The 20,897-nt window shown below is 34.5% G+C and overlaps 3 protein-coding genes and 1 long non-coding RNA gene across 10 annotated transcripts; 2 read left to right on the top strand and 2 right to left on the bottom strand.

The window, feature by feature from the left end:
• Window positions 1-222: 222 nt before the first annotated feature.
• Window positions 223-9,205, bottom strand: LOC110629880 (gamma-tubulin complex component 2). 3 transcript variants are annotated; one of them, XM_021777069.1, is made up of 21 exons: window positions 9,018-9,205; window positions 8,634-8,692; window positions 8,389-8,434; window positions 7,725-7,859; window positions 7,092-7,223; window positions 6,345-6,428; window positions 6,166-6,264; window positions 5,941-6,032; window positions 4,580-4,652; window positions 4,356-4,508; window positions 4,123-4,242; window positions 3,933-3,986; window positions 3,692-3,775; window positions 3,519-3,593; window positions 3,302-3,430; window positions 2,879-3,004; window positions 2,697-2,804; window positions 1,772-1,834; window positions 1,586-1,660; window positions 662-864; window positions 223-582 (listed from the first exon to the last, which is right to left on the bottom strand). In XM_021777069.1, the coding sequence occupies exons 1-21, from the start codon at window positions 9,123-9,125 to the stop codon at window positions 456-458; spliced, it is 2,145 nt and encodes a 714-aa protein (XP_021632761.1). In that variant the 5' UTR covers window positions 9,126-9,205; the 3' UTR covers window positions 223-455. The 3 variants fall into 3 exon arrangements, with proteins under 3 accessions (XP_021632761.1, XP_021632760.1, XP_021632762.1); XM_021777068.2 differs by having other exon boundaries at window positions 8,389-8,437; XM_021777070.2 differs by lacking the exon at window positions 7,092-7,223 and having other exon boundaries at window positions 8,389-8,437.
• Window positions 9,206-13,278: 4,073 nt separating this feature from the next.
• Window positions 13,279-14,947, bottom strand: LOC122721458. The gene is made up of 2 exons (XR_006348137.1): window positions 14,180-14,947; window positions 13,279-13,552 (listed from the first exon to the last, which is right to left on the bottom strand). It is a non-coding gene; the product is annotated as an uncharacterized LOC122721458 (long non-coding RNA).
• Window positions 14,948-15,074: 127 nt separating this feature from the next.
• LOC110630289 (ycf20-like protein) lies at window positions 15,075-16,904 on the top strand. 5 transcript variants are annotated; one of them, XM_021777703.2, is made up of 5 exons: window positions 15,095-15,229; window positions 15,372-15,432; window positions 15,502-15,554; window positions 15,628-15,784; window positions 16,458-16,904. In XM_021777703.2, exons 4-5 carry the CDS (start codon window positions 15,630-15,632, stop codon window positions 16,885-16,887), a joined length of 585 nt encoding a protein of 194 aa, XP_021633395.1. In that variant the 5' UTR covers window positions 15,095-15,229; window positions 15,372-15,432; window positions 15,502-15,554; window positions 15,628-15,629; the 3' UTR covers window positions 16,888-16,904. The 5 variants fall into 5 exon arrangements, with proteins under 5 accessions (XP_021633393.1, XP_021633397.1, XP_021633394.1 ...); XM_021777707.2 differs by having other exon boundaries at window positions 15,642-15,784; XM_021777701.2 differs by lacking the exon at window positions 15,372-15,432 and having other exon boundaries at window positions 15,075-15,229.
• A 111-nt stretch (window positions 16,905-17,015) lies between these two features.
• LOC110630288 (GDSL esterase/lipase At1g06990) lies at window positions 17,016-19,317 on the top strand. The gene is made up of 3 exons (XM_021777700.2): window positions 17,016-18,544; window positions 18,632-18,896; window positions 18,964-19,317. Exons 1-3 carry the CDS (start codon window positions 17,930-17,932, stop codon window positions 19,152-19,154), a joined length of 1,071 nt encoding a protein of 356 aa, XP_021633392.1. The 5' UTR covers window positions 17,016-17,929; the 3' UTR covers window positions 19,155-19,317.
• Window positions 19,318-20,897: the final 1,580 nt, after the last annotated feature.

The following is a 20,897-nucleotide window of genomic DNA, read 5'->3' on the forward strand; positions in this document are numbered from 1 at the left end:
GTACAATGCCTAGCATTTCAAAATTGGAGATCATGCAGTGAAGATATCGCGTTAATATCTGAAATTATCAAGGTAAAACCGTCGGCTCTTGTTTTACGCGTAAAATGATTGTTCTAACAAATTACAAGCAGTATTCAGTTCTGAAAATTATCCATCATGGCTCGGATCTTCCATTTAGCCAGGACGTAAACATGCGATTACCTAGCTAGAAAACGCTTGAAATGCACAAAAATCGACTACGTTGGAACCTAAACCAACGATATCATTACGCTATCCTTGAGGCTGCAAGCAAACTTTACAATATCAAAGCAAAGATGGAATCCCAAGATGCAACAGAGAATCGACATTCCGCTCTCCACACGATAATAACTAGAAAACCTGCAGTACAAAACGCAAAGTGGAAAATGTATTCACACACCAACTCATATCAATGATTAGACAAACAATACTAAATTTTATTGGTCGTTTCTGATGCCAAGTATCCACTGTGCAAGATGAGTCAAATATGGTTCTGCTTGGGAATTGCTGCTCAAGATTGGTCCCAGATTCTGAAGTTCAGCATTGAATTCCCTCTCAAATTTGCTGCAACATGTTAAGAGTAAGTGTGAGGGAGTTTACTATGTTCATATGTCCATTTCACATCCACATTCTTCAGACTTACAGTATGGACTCTGTGACTGTTATATTCTGAGTTGTCTTGTTTAGTGCCAGAGATAAGCTTCTTGATCTCCATTGCTTGGACTTGTCTGACATGAGTGAAGCATCAGAGACTTCCTCCACCTTTGGAATATCAATACAAGACGATATCAACCACTGAGTTGCAGCTGCATACTGCAGGCACAGTAATTTCAGCTTCTCCACCTTCTGCAACAAGAAATATGAATCTCAAGAAAAAGCCTCACATGACAAAAAATGAGAATCACGAATCAAGATCGGTGGATTTCATGCCATCAAGGATTATTGGCTGGTTTCCATCTGTTGAAGTAACATTGTCTTTTATTAAAACCTAAAAATTACATCTCAAATTAAGCATAATATCTCAAGCTTCAGGAAGGTTCCAAGTAAGGTGTTCACAGGATCTGGAGGAAATAGAGACAAAATCTGTTTATCCAGAAGACCAAGAGCTGCCAACAGAGCAGAGATGTGATGAGTAGGAATTGCAGGATGTTTTATAAAATTGGATTAGAGAGAATAATCTGCTAGGGGAACCTTTGCCACTGAGATCAAAAGAGATGGTCGTAGGCCTCTCTTCCAGTGATTTATCCAACGAACCAGTAGAAGAAGGCCTCTCACTAGTCACCACCTTCCAGAAGGCCTGACATTCTTCTAATCTCAACTGCGGCTGTTCATTGTCTCTCATCATTTTAAGAATAAAGAAAACAGGTATTTGTTGCTGAAAAAGTGCAATTTCTCTGTGCTATCATTTTCACCGTATGTATATTTTTACTTTCTCCTGCTTCACTGTTTAATTTCTTATTGTACAGATACATTCAATTCCTCTATCCAATTCATTGAATGCATTCCTCTATCCAATTCAATAAATGTAATTATCTAAATAACTACCATTTGGATTTCAAAAACAGACCTTGAGTAGTTCTGGTAAAAGCAGCAAGCATTCTTTGAGACATTTATCAAGGAACGAATCATGATACTGGATAACCTGTTCCACAAATATACACTTCTCCATCAAAATTAACTTCACACCATAGGAAGACAGTTGCTTAAGTATTGCAAAATAAATATGAATCCCAAAAGTTGATGGCGGCCTTACCTCATCTATACTTTTGGCATTCTGCATTTTATTACACATCATGTGCCAATTCGGTTCAAGAACCTGAGGAAAAGAAGTGTATTCTTCATCAAATAAATACACGCCAAATAAGTATGGTACTGTCCATCATGAAATCAGATTACTGTCATCAGTTCTTTCTTCTTTTCCTTTTTCCTTGTTGATAGAGTTAACCCAACCCTTCAACAAGCCTGACACCACGAAACTTTGGCAGATCAGAAACAATCATGCAAATCTAAATATTCTTCTCCTATTAGGATCCATATTGAGGGTCAAGGAGCAGCATAGACAAATTACTTGATACTAGGGAGAGGGGGACAATTTTGGTTTAGGAATTTGTTTGATTTCCAAGACATATTAGACTAATTCCAAGTTGCAGTCAGGGAGTCATGTTATGTGTTAAATTTGGGTCAAGTCTAGTTCAAGGAAAGGAGTGTTTAAGATGGCATGTTACCCCTATTCTCAAACCGATGTGGATTCAATACTCCTTCACGCTCAATACTACACTGGAACGTGATATATTTACAAGAGGCCCACCCAGAAGCTCTGATACCATGTTAAATTTGGGGTAGACCTAACTCGTTAAATTTGGGATAGACCTAACTCAATCCAAAATCTAACTCAAGGGTAGGAGTGTCTACTACCTAAATTGCCTCTATTCCCAAATCGACGTGGGATTCAATATTATACAACATGGGAACCACATGAAAACAAAAAAGAGTTCAGGCTTTGGGCAAAATTGCACAAAATGCACATGGCAATCTTATGATAGTTTAAGGAAAAACCTGTACATCTGTGAGAGAGTGAGAGAGAGAGAGAGGAAGAGATAGATGCAACATAAATTTGTACTGGAATTCTTGACAAAATAATGTGAAAGAGAAATTTAAGATGATAAGATAAAACTTGCCTCAAATGTTAGATAGTGTAGAAGGCTGTTTATGAATTTCAACATACTCCGACAAAGCAGAGCTGATCTAGGGATGGCAGTTCCTCGCAGGTTCAGGGCACGAACTCCCTGAAAAAGTATATTGATTGGATTAGTAAAATTTATCAAATTTGTCATTTTATTGATAAAGCTTCTTGGCATACTTGGTGTACTTGCCAAGCCCCACAAAGCTGGCGGTCAACATGTTTACAGTGGAACAGGAAGCGGAAAATCAACTGATATTTTGTTAGGGCTTTCCTTGAAATAACTATAGACAAAGGCCATTGAACCTGAAACACAAACCAAACATTCAATGAACACTTCCTAACAAGTAAAATATTTTAAAATCAAAGATCAAGTAATCAAACGAAGTGAAGAAGATGAACCTCCAACCTGCACTGGTCTCAAGGAAATAAGCATTATTTGAATTACAGTCCCACGAAAAAATGGGTACTGAAAGGAGTTTGGACTTTGGAGATGATCCAAATTTTTTACTTGTTACATGAGGTAGCTCCCCCCCCCACAAAAACAAAGAATGTCATTTTGCAATATCCATAAAATGTTTTAAGGTTGTGCCAGAAAGCTACCTTGTAACTCAAAGCAAATGTCTCAAGTCCTGTAATGCTCATTGGCTCCTCTGTACCATTATCATCTGAAAAAGCCCTTGTCTCTAGATCTTTCAGCGTGCCTAATGTTTTAAGCAAAGAAGTCCTTTCCTGAAAGCAAAAGCTTTGGATAGATTATAATGACATTTCAATATAGTACATTCACCCTACAAAAGAAAAAGGAGTAAGAGTTGCTTACCACACAACATGTCAAGTCCTCGTGACATGGATCTGCTGCAGCTGCTGTGGTACGCAAAGCAAGGTCTAAAAGAGACTATATTGTAAAAGAGAAAACATGAGATCTTGCTATCTGGAGCATGAATATATTTCTTCAGTTATTTTTCCTTTTAGTAAAAAGATATAAGGAGCAACCTGAAGCTTCTCCACTGAAATTTCCTCAAGCTTTTTTGTAAGCTCATCTCTAGCTATATCCATGAAATGAACCAAAAAATCACCCTGAAATAGTGAATTTGATAAAATATAGAAGGAATACAAACAATAAGCAAAGAAAATTGATTCAGCACAACACATCGAAACATAAACTCCTTAACATATAGTGAAATATTAAGGAAGATTTCAAGTCTCAGGTTCACATATCAATAAACAGAAGCACCTGATCAAGAAGAAGATAATGCTTTATAGACCTCAGCTTTCCCATTAGATCATACTGCAAATTAAAAACATCTACATTGTCTTAGGAGATTGGCAAAATGGAAGGAAATTGCCACGGATAGTCACTTAAACAAAAAAAATCTCAAGCAAAATGTATGGAAATTTCTTTGTGTTATAAAACTGGTACTTACCTTTTCTTTAATGAGATTTAAGAGCTCACTGCTTGCAAAATTGTAAGCTGCTTTTATGCATTCAAGATACTGATGGTTTGAGCCAAAGCTCATCAATTTGGAATTTTCTGAGGAAGGGACCTAAACATAATAATTCAATCCAGGGCAAGGAAAGATCAACACGTGTCAAGAGAGAGCCCTGTTCTTCATGCAAAACTAATATACCATAAGCAAGAGTATAAACTTATGCAAACCTGAACATTGTGCCCACATTCTCTCATAACATTTAAGTATTTCCCTGTGGTCAATATTGTTCCAGCAATATTTGCAAGGAAGCCCGGAATTCCTTCTTTAAGGCTATATCGTTGCCTCCAATACTTAGCATCATAGTCCTGTGCAAGGCTGTCCTGTAAAAGGAAAACTGTTAGCACCTTAAGCAACTTCAAAACACCTACCATCTTGAACAGAGTTAATATACCTTATGAAGACATTTGTTCTCAGCAATAAAAAATTCACCATAAGGATCGTCAATGACTCCTTCGTAGATCCACCTAAAAACACATTTCATTAGAGTGCGAATCAAAGTAACCGGCAAAATATGCTGCTGTGTAAAAAGAATAAACAGAGAGGATTCTCAAACTACAGCTATATTAATAGGAAGAAATATTAGAAAATCTATCATGCCTTTTTGAACCAAATAGGTAACACAAGTAACTTCCACTTAAAAACAAAATAGCAGACTCCAGTCTAATGTTACTAAACTGTGGCCTGAACCTGTGAAACATGAAGACACATGGCTGTAATGCCATAAGGACACCATAATGTGAAAAATAAGGAAAATTAACTCGCAAGTCACAACACAATCTTGAGGTATATTCCAGGACAGCATGTTTAACATAATCATAAAACCTATTTATTTACTTGGATCAATATCTTCCACCAGTTGTATATCTCCCAAAATCAAAGGGGTGACAGCATAAAACACAAATATATCCTTATTTTTTCCAACTGTATGATTAGTCCTAGTCACGGTCTGGTTTGGACCAAGAACCAGAATTGATCCATTTTGCTGCTCCTTGAACCAGAACTGGAACCAGACCAGAATCAGCCGGTTTGAACAGGAACCAGCTTGAATTTTTTTTTTTTTAACTTATATTGATTAAATTTAGTTCCCTTTAATTCTTTTTTTCACTATATGTAAATAAATGATGTATTATAAATATAAATTTTCTAAATTTACGTATGTAATGTATAAAATATTGATATAGTTATAGTTTTTCATTAAAAAAAATCAAATAACGTAACTGGAACCGTTTTAAACTGTAACCGTTTTTCAAACCATAACTGTTTTCAAACTGGAAAGCCTATGAAACCAGTGGTTCCAGCCTGAAATTGGACTGCAACTAGCCCATCGTGTCTATGTACAATATATATTATGATCAGATTATGAATCCTACTTACCTAAAGCAACTGATATTCTCTAAGCAACTCTGTCATATTACAAGAACAAAATGAAATAAAATAAAATAAGAGACATTGAATCTTTTAAGCAATGTAACTTAATCATGGATGTCATAGTGACAACACAATAAGGTCACCATGATGCTAAACTCCAATATGATTTGCATGAATGATCTTATTCTGTAGTTTCCAAGCATTATTAACAAGAAAGGGGACAAAAACAGAGTCAAGTAGCAAGATAGAACATTAGGTTTATATGCTTCAATTTTTTAACATATAATTTGTAGCCTACATTGCTATAGTATATCATCCAAACGATTAGTGTATTGCAAAGTTAACAATCTTAAAAAGATAGAATAACATGCTTGGGCAATTTACCTCTCTAATATGCCAAGATAAGCCTTGCTTGCACATTGTGTCATCTTCTCTAGCAATGATCTCACTGCATTATCACCAGCCATGGCCTTTGACTGAATATAGCAAAAGCTGTGTTAGAGACGAATGTGAACCACTGGAGAAAGTTAAGCTCACAAAAGAGACAGTTATGTCAAAACAGTAATCTATTGACTAAACAAGTTAAGTCAATCAGATATGACATTTTACCTGGCTCTGCAGGAGGTTAAGGACTGCAGAACCTGTACAATTATTTGCTGAAGCCTTCTTTACCACAGTAGATAATGCTTGCATGGAACCCATCAAGGGCTGCATTACAACATGGAACAAAACTGTCAAAGAAAGAAAATCCAAGAAATGATGCATGTAGGTTTAGGAAAAAGTCAAACCTGACAGTAAAACCACAACCCATGTATGGAAAGTCTTCCAAGTCGAAATTGGTGTTCAAGCTGTGCTACCATGGCCTGGTAATCCTGACGAAATGTCCCAATGACAATTGAGTTAGGAGAAACACTCGTATGTACAAAGCAAAGAATGCAAGCTTTGAACTGAACCAAAACAGTCCTTCAATATGGCCATGGAATTCCATGTTTTGTGCTAAGAGAACATACCAGCCAGTGGCATAGAGTGAATGCACACAAAGTCCAGATATAATTGTTTTCATTTAACTACTTGTTACAGAAGGCATTATGACTTGCACAAGAGGGTCTTGCACTTGATAAGTGTTTGACACGTGAAGCTTCATGACCTTCAGCAATGAATTAAACAAAGGTTTACAGCAGGAATTCAGATCTTACCGAAAACAAGAATTCCAAGGTCTTTTATCCTCCTAGGTTTATTTGTTTTCCTATATGAAATTCAATCCCAAGTTCTTGTCCTATTTTGACTCACATGGAGGCGTTCTTTTTATTTTACTTTGGTTTACATGTAACTCTCTATCATATATATATATAGGATTTTGTTATCTTGTGGCTAAATTGCAGAGTCATATTGACGGGAATGGAATGCACTAGCAGCAACCACATGGAACATAAGTTTAAGCACATGAATATTTAATAGAAGCAGCAAACAATTCCAAATACAGACAAAATGGAAACAATGCAAATATCACACAAATTACTGAAGAAAAGACCTACTAGAAGAAGTGCCCTGAGTGCGGCAGCAAATGCATGATTAACTACACCATTCTTGAATTGTGACCTTGACTCCACAAATTGGTCAATCAGTAGATAGCTCTCACATAAAGGAAACACCCGTTTTGCTAATTCCTGATATAACAGGTGGTCATCAGTTCAAATGATTTTATAATGATTTTTGGTTTATCACAAATCAATGAAGTCCATGGGTCAGATTCTTCACTATCTTAAATGGATAAACTAACAAGCACAGGTTCAAGAGTGCTCTCCTGGAATTCAAAATGATTTGTGCATTTTAAGTATGAGAATACAAGCGTAGATAAAGTATTGCAATACCCAAAATGTTCAATAATTCTAGAAATTTACATCCATCCCCAAGACCAGGAAATCAAAATTAAACCTCTACTGTCTTGAGCTGCTCTTCAGAACAGATGGAAACTAGAGGCAAAAATGAATAAAATAGAACACTAAACATCTATCAATTTTTCAATCCAGTTAGCAAACCAACAATTAACAAGACAGCAACCTATGGCAATAGCATTAGTAAATGGTTTAAACCAGAAGGGAATGGCCAAATAAGTTAAACTAAGCATAATTTCCCAAGTTGCCAAATTCATGTAGTAGGGATAATACCTGGAGTGCCAAATCCATTGAAGCATCAACCTGAAAAGTAATGCAATCCTCCATTCCATGGACACTTTTGATCGAAATATATCGTCCTTCAATTCCAATTAAAGCAGACATGAGATCGTCGATGACAATAAGTTCCTATTTGCAAGAAAAACAAAATATCAGTTATTATCCATGGAAAATTTCCAAAGACAATAACCAAATTATGAACCCAAAACATGTCTTCCACTGTTTGTCAACAAGACAATAAAGCATTTCACAACATAGTCAAAATAGATGGTACGAGAGTTGTATGTTGCTGCATCTATGTCCGTCTCTCAGGGGGCACAAAAAGTAACTTAGATCCATGAAAACATGAGTTTCTTTTTTCGTCCTGCAATCTTACAACTTCTAAACAACCCCATGCAATAGAGAGCAAAATGAATTTTGTTATCCCAGTATAGCATGCTTTCCTTAACTTTAAAGTAAAATTTCTATTTTGTATCTGCATTTCATAAATATGTTCAAATAATAACAAAAGAAATGACAGTTAGAGAGTTCAGTATAATTATTAATTGATTATATATAACACATGTATATCTCATACTGGGAAAAGGAAAAAGAAAAGATGAAAAAAGAAAGCAAGAACATTTGAAAAACAAAAGCATTTGAGAGCTGTGAGGCATACCTGAACTGCGGTATCATAACAGCCAATGGCCTTGTCCATTCCCGGGCTGCTTAAATATACACAAAATATATTTATAGTTTTATACAAAAACCCTTTATTTTTACAAACATGGTAACTCATCTCATTAAAAATATGAAATATCAAATAATAAATTATATTTAAAAAAAGAAAAAGAAAAGAGCAAAATGAGATGATACAAGATAATTAAGACAAAGACATTGAACCAAATTCATGAGCAGACACACCTAAAGGAATCTAAGGATAGTCCCTTTGTATCAGCAAGCCTCGAGATTCCTTTTGTTTCCTAAACAGAAATTGGAAAAAAAGGTTATTGTACAATACAATTTTCAGTAAAATAAGGATCAATTTCAAGAAGAATTCCCTCTACTTTCTTAAACAGCAAAAAGGGGATTAAAAGAAGTAATCATTAAGTAAATGCTTTCAGCCAATGTGCTTTCCATAAAAGACAACGCATTTGAAGTGATGTGCTCAGACGAAGATATTTGTGTGTGTGAGAGAGAGAATTGATGGAATTTCTACTTCATTCACTGTAACTGGTGGGAGTGTTTGTTTCTCTAGGAAATTGTGAGTTGAAAATAAAAGGGAAAGGGAAAGGGAAGAACAAAAACCTGGAGGAAACGGCCGGTGAGGAAGGGCCTCTCAACGTTCCATCGAGGCGTTGAAGGACAGGAAAGCGACGGTGGTGTTTCCATCTGTAATTTCTCTCTGGCCTGCATTTCTATGGAACGACAAGCGACGAGTTCATATTCAAAAGTCACTCGACAGTGTGAGTATCCCTTTCAACTACGGATGGAGGAGTATTTTCTGTACCGATCCTTATAATCGAATTTTAATTGAATTTAAATTTAAAAATTAAAACCTGAATGAATTTAAATAGATTTTAAGGTAGAATCTATTTATATAAATAATTAATTTAATATAAAAAATATATTTTATAATAATATTTATAAAAAAAATTATATATTTTTATTTAAAAATTTAAATTTAAATATTCTTTAAAAATATTAAATTTTTTAAATAAAAATTATTAATAAAAAATATTTTTTATATAAATTATTAATTAAAATATATAAAATTAAAAAATTTTAAATTTTATTCGAATAATAATAATTAGATTTAAAACTATTTATATAATTTGAATTACTTTTTAATAAATAAATTTAAATATTATTGATATAAATTAAATTTTAAATTTAAATAATTTAATTTTTACAAATATTCAACCCTTTTACATCTACACATTCAAATCAGATAAAGCTTTTTCTCATGTAGATCCGGCCAAAAATTTATTAATGGATTGTACTTTGAATCTATATTTTTAGGGTTCCCAAAGACGGAATGGGCTCTTAATTTCAATCAATTCAGTATTAGTAGGCATCCAATTACTTTATCAAAGCATTCCACAAAACGATGACTTTTTTTTTAAACTACTCTATAATTTTATTAATTTGATTTGAAATAAAAAAATTTTACAATCATTTAATTATCTTCTTTAATTTTTAAATTTTTTAAAAAATTATAATCATACATATTTTGGTGAAAATTCACTTGAATTATTCTCTGATAAAATAAATCATTATTTTCTTAATTAAGTATTATTGTATTATACAAATTCTGAAATACATACATTTGTAGTTTGTAGCAAGAACAGTGTTTGATATAATTCTAGAGAAAATGATCAACTTACGACGCACTTACAAAAGAAGTTGATAAAATTTAATAAGAGAGGAGAGGCAAATGTCTCATCAACGCCATTTTCACCTTCACTTGCTCCATCATCAATATCACCATCGTAGAGAAGTTGGACTCCACACTTTTTAACAATGGAAGAAGGCCAAGACTTGCCACAGTCGTCGACAATGAAAAATTGAAACAATACCTCCTTTGTCCCCAATATCCATAGGAAACTTGTCATTGTAGCACACAAACACATGTTCTTTCGGTCGAAATAACCTCCACTCCCAATATATATTTAAACTCTGCAGATATACAATAGCTTTCTCCATAGTTAGACTTGAATTGGCATTTCAATTTCATCCACCTGCGTGTTAAAGTATTATCCAATTTAAAAACAGCACTTAGAGCGAAACCTAAAAAATTATGATGCCAAGTTGAAGAAAGAGGAAAAGTAGCTGAATCTCCTATTCTTTCATGTTGGATCCTGATGAGTACATGACTGCCGGACTTCGCACCTCCAGGTAGGAGGCCAGGCCAACAAAGGCTGCTGCAGCCCCAAAACCCAGAAAGCTTCCTGTCAGGCTGATTTGACTTCTTTGTCCCAGACCTAGTCCTAGAGAGCAGATCGGAGAAAGCACAACAGGCTCAGTCACCTCGCAGCCCTGTCTGCATGCTCATCTGGCGTGGAGAGGACGCTGGCGTGGAGAGGACGTGTGACGCCATTCGTACATACGGACCTATTCAACAGAGACACAAATGGCACTCTAACAGGGGCTGTTAGATATCGCTGATAGACAAAAAGAAAAATAATAAAAGGGAGGAATTATCTTAATGTCAGAATATCAGATCCACCTTGGGATTTTGTTTCCTCCAAGCATGATCGTCAATTGCTTTTCCCAAAAGTTGTCACTGCTATAAAATTACTACGCCATGTATTTGTTGGAAAAACTAGAGATGGCAAGGTGAACACAGCCAAAGAGAGATTATTTATATATGTACCTGGTGTCGTTTGGTTGTTGCATGTGCTGCAAGTAACATCCTACGTCGCATATGTCTTAGAATGTTTTTATGTTCATGCCGATTCAAACTTGAGCAATTAACAAAATCAAAGAATCCCCATGTTTGTGTGAGTGCCATTATTGAATTTGAAACTGATTGTAAGCTTGTACAATGAGATGCCTTCTAAAACTACCAAAAGAAATGGAAGTTGCGGCAAAGATTGAAGCCTTGAACAGAAATTCAAGTAGAGTTCTCGAAGCCCCGAAACAAGCTTAATGCATGAAGGTATGCTCTCAAACTTGCTTCCTGCTAGTGATAGTTAGTCAATGACACAAAGGAAGACAGTCTATTTATAAGCATGGAACGATTGACTTATGGCCCGCATATAGAAAGCTTCTCAATGTATCCCAATTGGAAAAATGCAATAGGGAGATTCTTAAGATTTTCACAGTCCAACAGACTCAGTATCTTCAGTCGAGAAAACAAACAAATAGATGAGGGTATTTCTTGTATTGCAGTTCCCATCAGACATAGATATTTTATAGAGTCTGGAATTTCAGGAAACTCCCTTATTTTTGAGCAATCGGAAAGATCAAGATTTTCAAAGGATGTCAAATGTTTGATACTTGGCAAACTGCTAATCTTTATACAACGTGCTAATTCTAATGAATGAAGCTTTTGGAGACATCCAATGGAAGGACAAACCTTAACTACCTTTATACACCCTCGACAATCTAGTCTCCAGATTTTCTGCCCCACTGAGGTTTGGCATTTCAATCAAGTGTCTACAATGACGTGGTTTGATAACTTTCAAACTTGCAAGATTCTGCTACAACAAAAATACAAGAAGATAAAAATTGTTGTATTGCCCAAAAATTAAAGAAAAGAAAAATCATATGCAACTTTACCTGCACTCCATTCCAAAGTCTTACAACACTGCTCCCCGACATGTTAAGTTCTATCAGTTTATCAGTATAGAACTTTGTTGGCAAACGGGTCAAAGGATAAAAATTCCAGTGAAAATACCTTAGCTCTTCTGGAAGACACAAGACCTTCAGGCAATTGCACATCATTGGGAACAGATTTTATGTCTCTATCATAATTCCAAACCCCGTCAAGATCAACATTTGAATAATGAAATTTGAGTAGTTTAACTTGATTCATATTGGAGAATACTGTGGGAGTAAAATGCATTGTATTCAATTTTGATTTGTCAAGAAATATGCCTTGGACAGCTTCTGTCCCCTAATCAAGAACAAAAAGTTCAAGCTTTTACAATTCATTCAAATTTAATGTCTCTAAAACCTCTACTTATAATACAAAAAAAAAAAAAAAATACACTTATGGTATTTTTTGTTAATACATGATAAATATCCTCATGATTCCATAACCTGCTACGTTTAACTGGCTCTTTTATACATGATAAATATCCTCAAGCCCATCATAACTTATTTTCAATACATCCTGTATTTTCTTGTGAGGAATCCTCTCAAGTTTCTTTAGTGCACTTTCCTATTCCTCTTTGTTCTGGCCATTTAGAAAGAAACCCAAAATTTTAAGACCTAATGGGTTTCCTCCAGCATTACTTACAACATTACTTGACAGCTCCATAAGATCTTTCTTGGGATGGATTTGCTTAAAGGCACATAGGCTAAAAAGCTGAAGAGCTTCATGACCAATTAATGCTGGAACCTCATATATTCCATGAACTCTATATTGAAACACATTTTTGTCTCTGCTTGTTATAATGATTCTACTTCCCATACCAAAAGCAGTACTCTCTAAAATTTCTATTTATTCAAAATCATCTACATCATCACGTACAACAAGAACCTTTTTGTAGCGAAGCTGGTAAATTCCTAGCATTGATTTTGAATTATTATCTCCTTCACCAAATATTTCAATAAGAAGATCATTTTCTAATTTAGCTTTTATGATATTTCTCTAACATTTTGAAGAAAGCAGCAACCTTCAAAGTGAGAAGAGATTTTCTGGAATACTTCTCTAGCAAGAGTTGTTTTACCAATGCCCCCCATTCCCCATATTCCAACGCTGCGAACCTCATCATCTACCCCAACACATAATAATGACTCAATTTTCTTGATTCCTTGTATTTTCAAAATTTTGTTGACAATATCTTGAACAAGTGCAAACTCGGTCCTAGTGACAGTAGAAAGAACAAATTACAAGATATATAAGCAAATCATCATATTTTAAAAATTAACTTAATAGTGTTATATCAATGAGCTTCAATTTAGTGATAAGTCTCGAATTTGAGTCCCAATAAAAACAAGAAAGTATAAAAAAAAAGTCATCAGTATTATCAAAATAGTAAAGGTCTCCCCAGAAATAGTAGCTGCTCTGGTGGACGCAGTTCTCCACTACCGCACCTTGTCCGAATTCTTCTTGAAATCTTGCTCGTGCTTTTTTAATGCCCTTCCAAAACTAGCAGCTCGGTTGTCTACATCTGTTGGATCAACATGGTAGAACACAGGAATTAGCTTCTGCCCTTGTTTGTCCTTGCAGTCCAAGGTCTTGACAAGTTCATCCAAGCACCACGGAGAATCAGCATAATGTTTTGAGAAAATAACAACTGAAATAATCAAATATTTGGAAGGGCATTACAAAAGCACGAGCAAATGCTTTTTGATTCGCGAGCTTAAGCCAACTAAATTTTGCACTGAGAAAATAATAACGATGCCCCCCATTCCCCATATTCCAACAATGCGCACCTCATCATCTAGATCAACACATAATAATGACTCAATGTTTTTGATTCGTGAGCTTAGGCCAACTAAATTTTGCACTTCATTTGGGTACAAGTGCTTCAAACATTTCAAAATGTTGTTGAAAATATCTTGAACATGTTCAAACTTAGTCCTAGTAACAGTAAGAAAGAACAATCTATAGTAAGTTTGAAGTACTAAACATGGATTAAACAAATAATACCATACCAGATAAATAATCAAATATTTGTGCAGTACATGTAGAACTAAATTATCCACTAGCTATTACTAATATCAGATTAAGAAAAAGTTTCAACTCGCATAGCTAATTAAGTTATCAATGTTACAAGAATTATAAAGGTAATTACCTGGTGTACGACTCAGTCAAAACCTCCCCAGAAATATTGGCTGCTCTGCTCAATGCGGTTCTTCACTTCTGTACCCTGTCCGAATTCTCCTTGAAATCTTGGTCGTGCTTAACAAATGCCTCTTCAAAACTTGCGGTTTGGTTGTCTAAATCAGTTGGATCAACATGGTAAAATACAGGAATTACCTTGTTTGTCCTTGCACTCCAATATCTTCACAAGCTCATCCAAGCACCATGGAGAATCTGCATAATTTTTCTAGAAAATAATAACTGAACTTTCAGAGTCTTGGATTGATTTCAAAATTGCTGGCTCGATCTCTTCCCCTCTGTCAAGCCTATTGTCTATAAAGGTCATAATTCCTTGGCGATGCAAAGCACCATAGAGATGGCTAGTAAAATTGTTACGGGTATCTGCGCCTCTAAAACTAAGGAACACATCATGTTTCACTGGATGCAAGGCAGAGGATGCCATATGTATACTGTTTCTGGGTTCGTTTAGCTGAGGGAAGCTCGCGCTGGTTTTATATATAAAGTAAGCGCAAAGAGAGAGAAATTGCTTTGCTTTGCTTTGCTTCCTTCTTAAGTTGTAGGAAGTTGCAGGCAGGGATTTTCACCGGTTCACTCAAGAGTCGGTATGAAAGTGTTTGTCCACCAAATGGGAAAAAGCTCGAAATTTCCACAATTTTGTTGATGACTTCCACCAAAAAATTAGAAGATGTCAAACTGCGAAGTTCTTTTTGTGTGAAAGCATCTAAGGAGGACAGAAATGCCCAAAACCAAATGGAAATTTATTAGATTTATTTTAATTAATTGCTTTTTTTAAAAATAATATTTATTTAAATAAAATTGAGAGGTTTTGTCTATTCCATCGTGCCACGTGGGTGCCGATATAGCTATGCCCTTTATTTTCTTTTTTTTTTTGCTCTTTTTTTAGCTTTTGGACTCCGTGCTTCTCTTGTTCTTTCCCGTTTTCACCTCACAAGTAGCAGAGAGGAGCAACAAGCTAAGGGAAGCTGGAAACGGAAAGGCTGAAGTTTCACTCTCACTGCAGGTTAGGGATTTATGTTTCTGCATTTCTTTATTCATACGCATCTAGATTAATTTTACACTTTACTGGCTCTAATTATTAATAGTTTCAATCCCTAGAAATTTCAAGTAAAGGAAATTAATTATGCATAAATTTACACGTATAGGCCCAGTGAGAGAGAGATCCAAATATCCCTGCTGAATTATCTTTTTGGATAAGAGTTATAGGTAATTCTATTCCCGGATATTATATGTATGGCATTCAAGGTTTGTGAGAGATCTCGATGTTTTTGCCAGGATGGTCTCCAATTCGAGTAAGCAGTGAGGAAAGAGCAATATTCAAACTGCAGGTTTGAGAAATACAATGCTTTGCATTGTAGAGGGTTCTGAATTCTAATGCATTGGTAAAATTTCTGCTTATAGTTATGGCCTGTCAGGTGGGAGCGAGCATGCCGAGCTCTGCTTTGTTTGTAATGGAGACTCTCACAGTGTGTGCAATGCAGAAATGGAGCATTGAGCCCAATTTCAGTGGACAGATATCAAAGATTGGCATAAAGGATGCTCCTTTTCTCGGAAAGAGGTACACTTTAAACTTTTTTGGTGGGTGTACATTTTGTCAAAGGGCATTTGCTTTGCGCGGATCCATGACATGGTATTGCAGTATTCACAATCAAGTTCACTTTCTTTTGTGAACTGAAATAATGTCTCTTCTTGCAACTGTGGATCTGAATTGGTGTCCAGTATCTTGAAAATATGAATTTTCCTGAGTTAATGCTACAATGCTAAAATTGATTTATTGACTTTTGTTTGTTTTTTAGGTTCCTATGCATAGGTCTCATTTTGTTGTTGCTGTTTATTGGTACCAGATGATTACAGCAACCATTATAAGTGCTGTCTGAAGGAAGGATCTCTAGGTTACTTATAGATTGATAGAATCATTTCAAGCATATTAGTCTATTCATTGGTTTCAAAACTCCACTTGAATGAATTGATCTGTTGCTATTTTTACTTACAAGTTGCCATGTACATTTTCATTTTATTTTATTTTTAAAATTTGCTTATTAGAGTTCTTAGTTGTATTTTATTATTTTTGCTGTAGCATTGGCAGTGATCTAATGGTCTAATGGAAGGCTTATGCCTCTAAAAACAGCCATTTTTATATCCCAAGTTGCAAACTTGTTTGTTTGGTTTATTAACCTTGTGAAATCATGCAAATTTACATCGTTGCCACTGATTCTACCGCTCTGAAACAGGTTTCAAATGAGAAGACCATTTGCCTTGGACACAGGGGGGTTACCTGGAAATGCTGGAGAAGAGAATCTTGATGGTGATGGTCCTGGTCTAGGCGGCACTCGATTAGGAAGAATAGTAAGTGCTGGTGGTCGACAGCTACTACAGAAGCTGAATTCAGCAAGAAAGAATTTCCCCATGAAGATATTTCTCCTTCTATTTGGTTTCTACACAGCAAATGCACTCGCTACAATTCTTGGACAGACAGGTGACTGGGATGTATTAGTTGCAGGCGTTGTGGTTGCTGCCATAGAAGGGATTGGCATGTTAATGTACAGAAAGCCTTCTTCTATGTCTACTGGAAGGTTGCAGTCTTTTGTGGTGTTGATGAACTATTGGAAAGCAGGAGTGTGTTTAGGACTCTTTGTGGATGCATTTAAATTAGGCAGTTGAACTCCTCTTCCTCACTACATCTTCCCCTTGAGGTTTTCATTTTTCAGATAATTTAACTGCTAATATATCGAACACAAATACTATAATTTATTACAGAGGCGAGGAATGTAGAATCAAGGTTTAACAAACATAGCAAGGCCCATGACAGACACCAGGGCCCAGGAAAAAGTATACAAGTAATATAACTCATACAATATGAGTTATATTACTTATATAATTCATTAGTTTATTTGTATTTAAAAGTATATTATATAATTAATATATGATTCGCATGCAATCAAGGGTGAAATTGTATTTTTTGGTCTGCCAAAGTGCATAAGTACAGAACCATGCACATAGAAAACACAGCCTGAACCACACTCTGGCTGCATAAGCCTCAACCAATACAAACATAACTGATAAACTATACAAGCAAACCAATCAACACAAATGGTTTACATCCCGAAGAATCATGAAGTGCATCAGCCATAAGACCCGCCTAACAAACCACGACAATAACACATAAGTGCATCAGTTCAAACCCAAAAAACCAAAAACAAACATCTCTCCAGAATCATGACGGCAACACAGACCCACCTCTAAACCCCATTACAACCAAACAACAGCTCAAACCCAAAAAGTCTCACATCACCCCTCAAGAACACATCCACCTACTCCTAACAATAGTCCTATGCATAATTAAGAGAATGAATCTTGCATCATTTATACATTTTTAATTCTTCCATGTGGTGTGCTTCATACTTAATATTTACCAACCAAACTGAGAGTAGCTATTCATAATTTAAATCACGAGCCTTTGTCTTACATTAATTGATTTGTGACCTAAAATTGGAGGTAGTTAACTAATTGTACTTTTGACATAAATTTATCCCAACTATATATGGTCCCTACTTAAAACAAAAATGCATATGATATAATTACCTGCAGTTTAAATTTATAATAAACCGAATCTAGGTAAATATTATATACATGTATACATAGAGCAACTAATGTATATATAACTACAAACAGCAGTCAGCAGATAGCAACTCTTCTAACAGAAATGGCAGCCATCAATTTCTTCCTTATTTGTAGTCTGGTTTTCTACACTTGTAATGCCTCTGCAACATTTTCTTCTTCTCCTTTACCGAAATTTCCTGCCATTCTCGTCTTTGGTGATTCTGTGGTGGACACCGGCAATAACAACTATATTAAGACATGGGTGAAGGCTAATTATCCTCCCTATGGTCAAGATTATTCAGACCATCTTCCTACAGGAAGGTTTTCAAATGGGAAACTCCTTCCTGACATGCTTGCTTCTATTCTAGGGATCAAAGATTCTGTTCCACCTTTCTTGGATCCAACGCTGTCGGAGAACGACCTCATCACTGGTGTTAATTTTGCTTCAGCTGGCTCAGGTTTTGATGATTTAACAAGTGCAATTCCCAACGTTGTCTCATTCTCTACGCAGATTCAGTTATTTAAGGAGTATATAGAGAGGCTTAAGGGCATTGCTGGAGAAGTAAAGGCCATGGAGATCACTAATAGTGCTCTGGTGATTATAAATGCTGGAACAAACGACTGGGTTAACTTTTATGACATTCCTACACGAAAGTTGCACTTCAATGCAAGTGAGTACCAAGATTTTGAGCTCAGTAAGTTACACGGCTTTATTAAGGTGATAATATATATATATATATATTAACCATTTTAGTTGAAATTTGAACTCCAGACCTAGTAATTTTGAATGCGATATTGCCTTCAGGAATTATATAAAAGTGGGTGTCGTGCCATGATTATAAGTGGGCTTCCTCCAATTGGTTGCTTACCAGTGCAGAGGACTCCAAGTGTTGAGAAACCAGAGGGAGAGAGGCATTGTTTGGAGGATCAGAATAGAGATTGTGAAGCTTATAACCAAAAGCTTGTGAAGCTCTTACCTGAAATACAGGCAACTCTTCCTGGGACTAAAATTGGCTATAATGATGTTTACGAGATATTTGTGGACATAATCATCCATCACCAAAAATATGGTATTTTTCACATTTAAATTAAAAGATTTTCAAGTGAGTGCAATTTAATCTAAATTTAATGAAACAGGTTTTGAGGAAACGACAAAAGGGTGTTGCGCAAGTGGGTCACTTCATGCATCACAGTTTTGTGATACGACAACTCCAACATGTGAAAATCCTTCAAAGTTCGTATTCTGGGATATGATTCATCCAACTCAGACAGCCTACGAGTACTTAGTTGCACAAGTTGTGAACACTCTTCTTCCCAACTTCTTATAGAATTTTAAATACCATTATAAGTGAAAGCACGAAAGAAATAAAAGGGGACATGAAATGATTATCTTGTATTATGACAATGTTAAATTTAATTAATAAGCTATTGAAAGTTAAATAAACTAAGAATTTTAATAAATAATTAATTAGTCCTCAAATTCTAAGTATACAAGTGACTTATTTTAATAGATAAAAGTAAGTTTTATGTGCTTGACCCTATTTTAAAATATTCTCCAAATTTATAATTTCAATAAGTTAAGCTAAACATTATCTTAAAATTTATTTTTATTGTTATATTGAAAATAAAAATCCATAAAAAAAAATTAATTAATGGATTCATATTCCCTTGAATTTAAACCGGAAAGATTATGTTTTTGAAAGGAATAAATCAATTTAAATTAATGGCTTTTAATATACTAATATTTTAAATTTTAATTAATTATATTCAATTTTCGTGTCTCTTAATATAAATAAAAATTTTATAAAATAATTTATTTTTTATTATTTAATTTTAATTAATAAATTTATATATATATAAATGTTCAAATATATGGGCCAATTAATAAATTTTGTAAAACGTAAAAAATTTTACCCAAAATGATAGAACTGGGGGCAAATAGTAGTAGAAGTTGTTGAATCAGAATTCACAAATAGCTGGGGGCTTCAATAATTAACATGGAAGTTAATGGATTAACTAACTTAGCACTTGCATATGTGCACAAGTTTTTAATTTTTAACAACATTTTCTTAATCACTATGAATTTTTTTTTTATTTTTTAAAAATATATATATATGGAAAGAGAAATATAGAGTATTGTATTTTTTTTCTATAAAAGTTATTAATTTGAAGTGAATATTTAATTTATTAAAAATAACAAATGATAATATAAAACTATTTCAATAAGATATATATATTCAATGATATGGTAAAATCTTAAACATATGCTATTGTTATTATACACAAGTGATTGATTAATTAATTAAAAGATATTGATGCATATATAATATTTAAATTATTATTTTTTTTAAAGTAAAAAATTAATAAAATTCTATCAAACAAAGAGAGATATCATTCCAAATAGAGAGTCGATTATGCCTGATAAATTCTCTAGCCAAAATGTGAGCAGCTAGAGTAGTATTACAATAAATCCATCTAACAGAAATATCAGTTCTAGAGTCTAACAAAAATTTATAATCATTCAAAATCAAATCTCTGCATAAGATAATTTGGCAAAAATGCTCCTTAAGTGTGAAAATCAAATCTCTGCATAAGATAATTTGGTAAAAATGCTCCTAAAGTGTGTCTAATTCCCTGTATAAGATAATTTGACAAAGATATTCCTTCTTTCTCATATCTTGAGCATAAATCATTAAAATCTCCCGAACAAATTCACTGAAGAGAGATTCTATGAAATAAAGCTCGAATAAGATTTCAAAACTGACGTCATCGTTGCAATTCTGGAAACTCATAATAACTAGACATTACTTTCCGAAACAACTGAATCAATAAAATTTGAAGAAAAAATTCATGACTCTTCCACATTAACGAAAGATCTCCTTCTAATCCTTATCTATTAACTGAGAAACAACAATCAAAATGTTAAAAATTATGAAAAAATTTCATACGAGAACTAAGAGTTTTTGTTTCCATTAAAAATAAAATGTCCGACTTGTAATTAGAAACCAAATCCTTAAATGCAATAACTATCCGGGGATTGCCGCCATAAATCTAACAAAGAGGTTTGTATA

Source organism: Manihot esculenta, chromosome 13 (assembly GCF_001659605.2).
Source record: "Manihot esculenta cultivar AM560-2 chromosome 13, M.esculenta_v8, whole genome shotgun sequence".
Classification (NCBI taxonomy): domain Eukaryota; kingdom Viridiplantae; phylum Streptophyta; class Magnoliopsida; order Malpighiales; family Euphorbiaceae; genus Manihot; species Manihot esculenta.

Bases quoted from the DNA above. Each gene is read 5' to 3' on its own strand.
- LOC110629880 (XM_021777068.2), bottom strand. From the start codon at position 9,125: ATGCAGGCCAGAGAGAAATTACAGATGGAAACACCACCGTCGCTTTCC. The intron at 1,835-2,696 runs GCAAGTTTTATC...TCTTTTCCTCAG, and splicing joins TACACTATCTAACATTTGAG to GTTCTTGAACCGAATTGGCA. The intron at 1,661-1,771 runs GTAAGGCCGCCA...TTTGTGGAACAG, and splicing joins ATGCCAAAAGTATAGATGAG to GTTATCCAGTATCATGATTC.
- LOC110630289 (XM_021777702.2), top strand. From the start codon at position 15,630: ATGGCCTGTCAGGTGGGAGCGAGCATGCCGAGCTCTGCTTTGTTTGTA. The intron at 15,785-16,457 runs GTACACTTTAAA...GCTCTGAAACAG, and splicing joins GCTCCTTTTCTCGGAAAGAG to GTTTCAAATGAGAAGACCAT.
- LOC110630288 (XM_021777700.2), top strand. From the start codon at position 17,930: ATGGCAGCCATCAATTTCTTCCTTATTTGTAGTCTGGTTTTCTACACT. The intron at 18,545-18,631 runs GTGATAATATAT...TATTGCCTTCAG, and splicing joins AGTTACACGGCTTTATTAAG to GAATTATATAAAAGTGGGTG. The intron at 18,897-18,963 runs GTATTTTTCACA...TTAATGAAACAG, and splicing joins CATCCATCACCAAAAATATG to GTTTTGAGGAAACGACAAAA.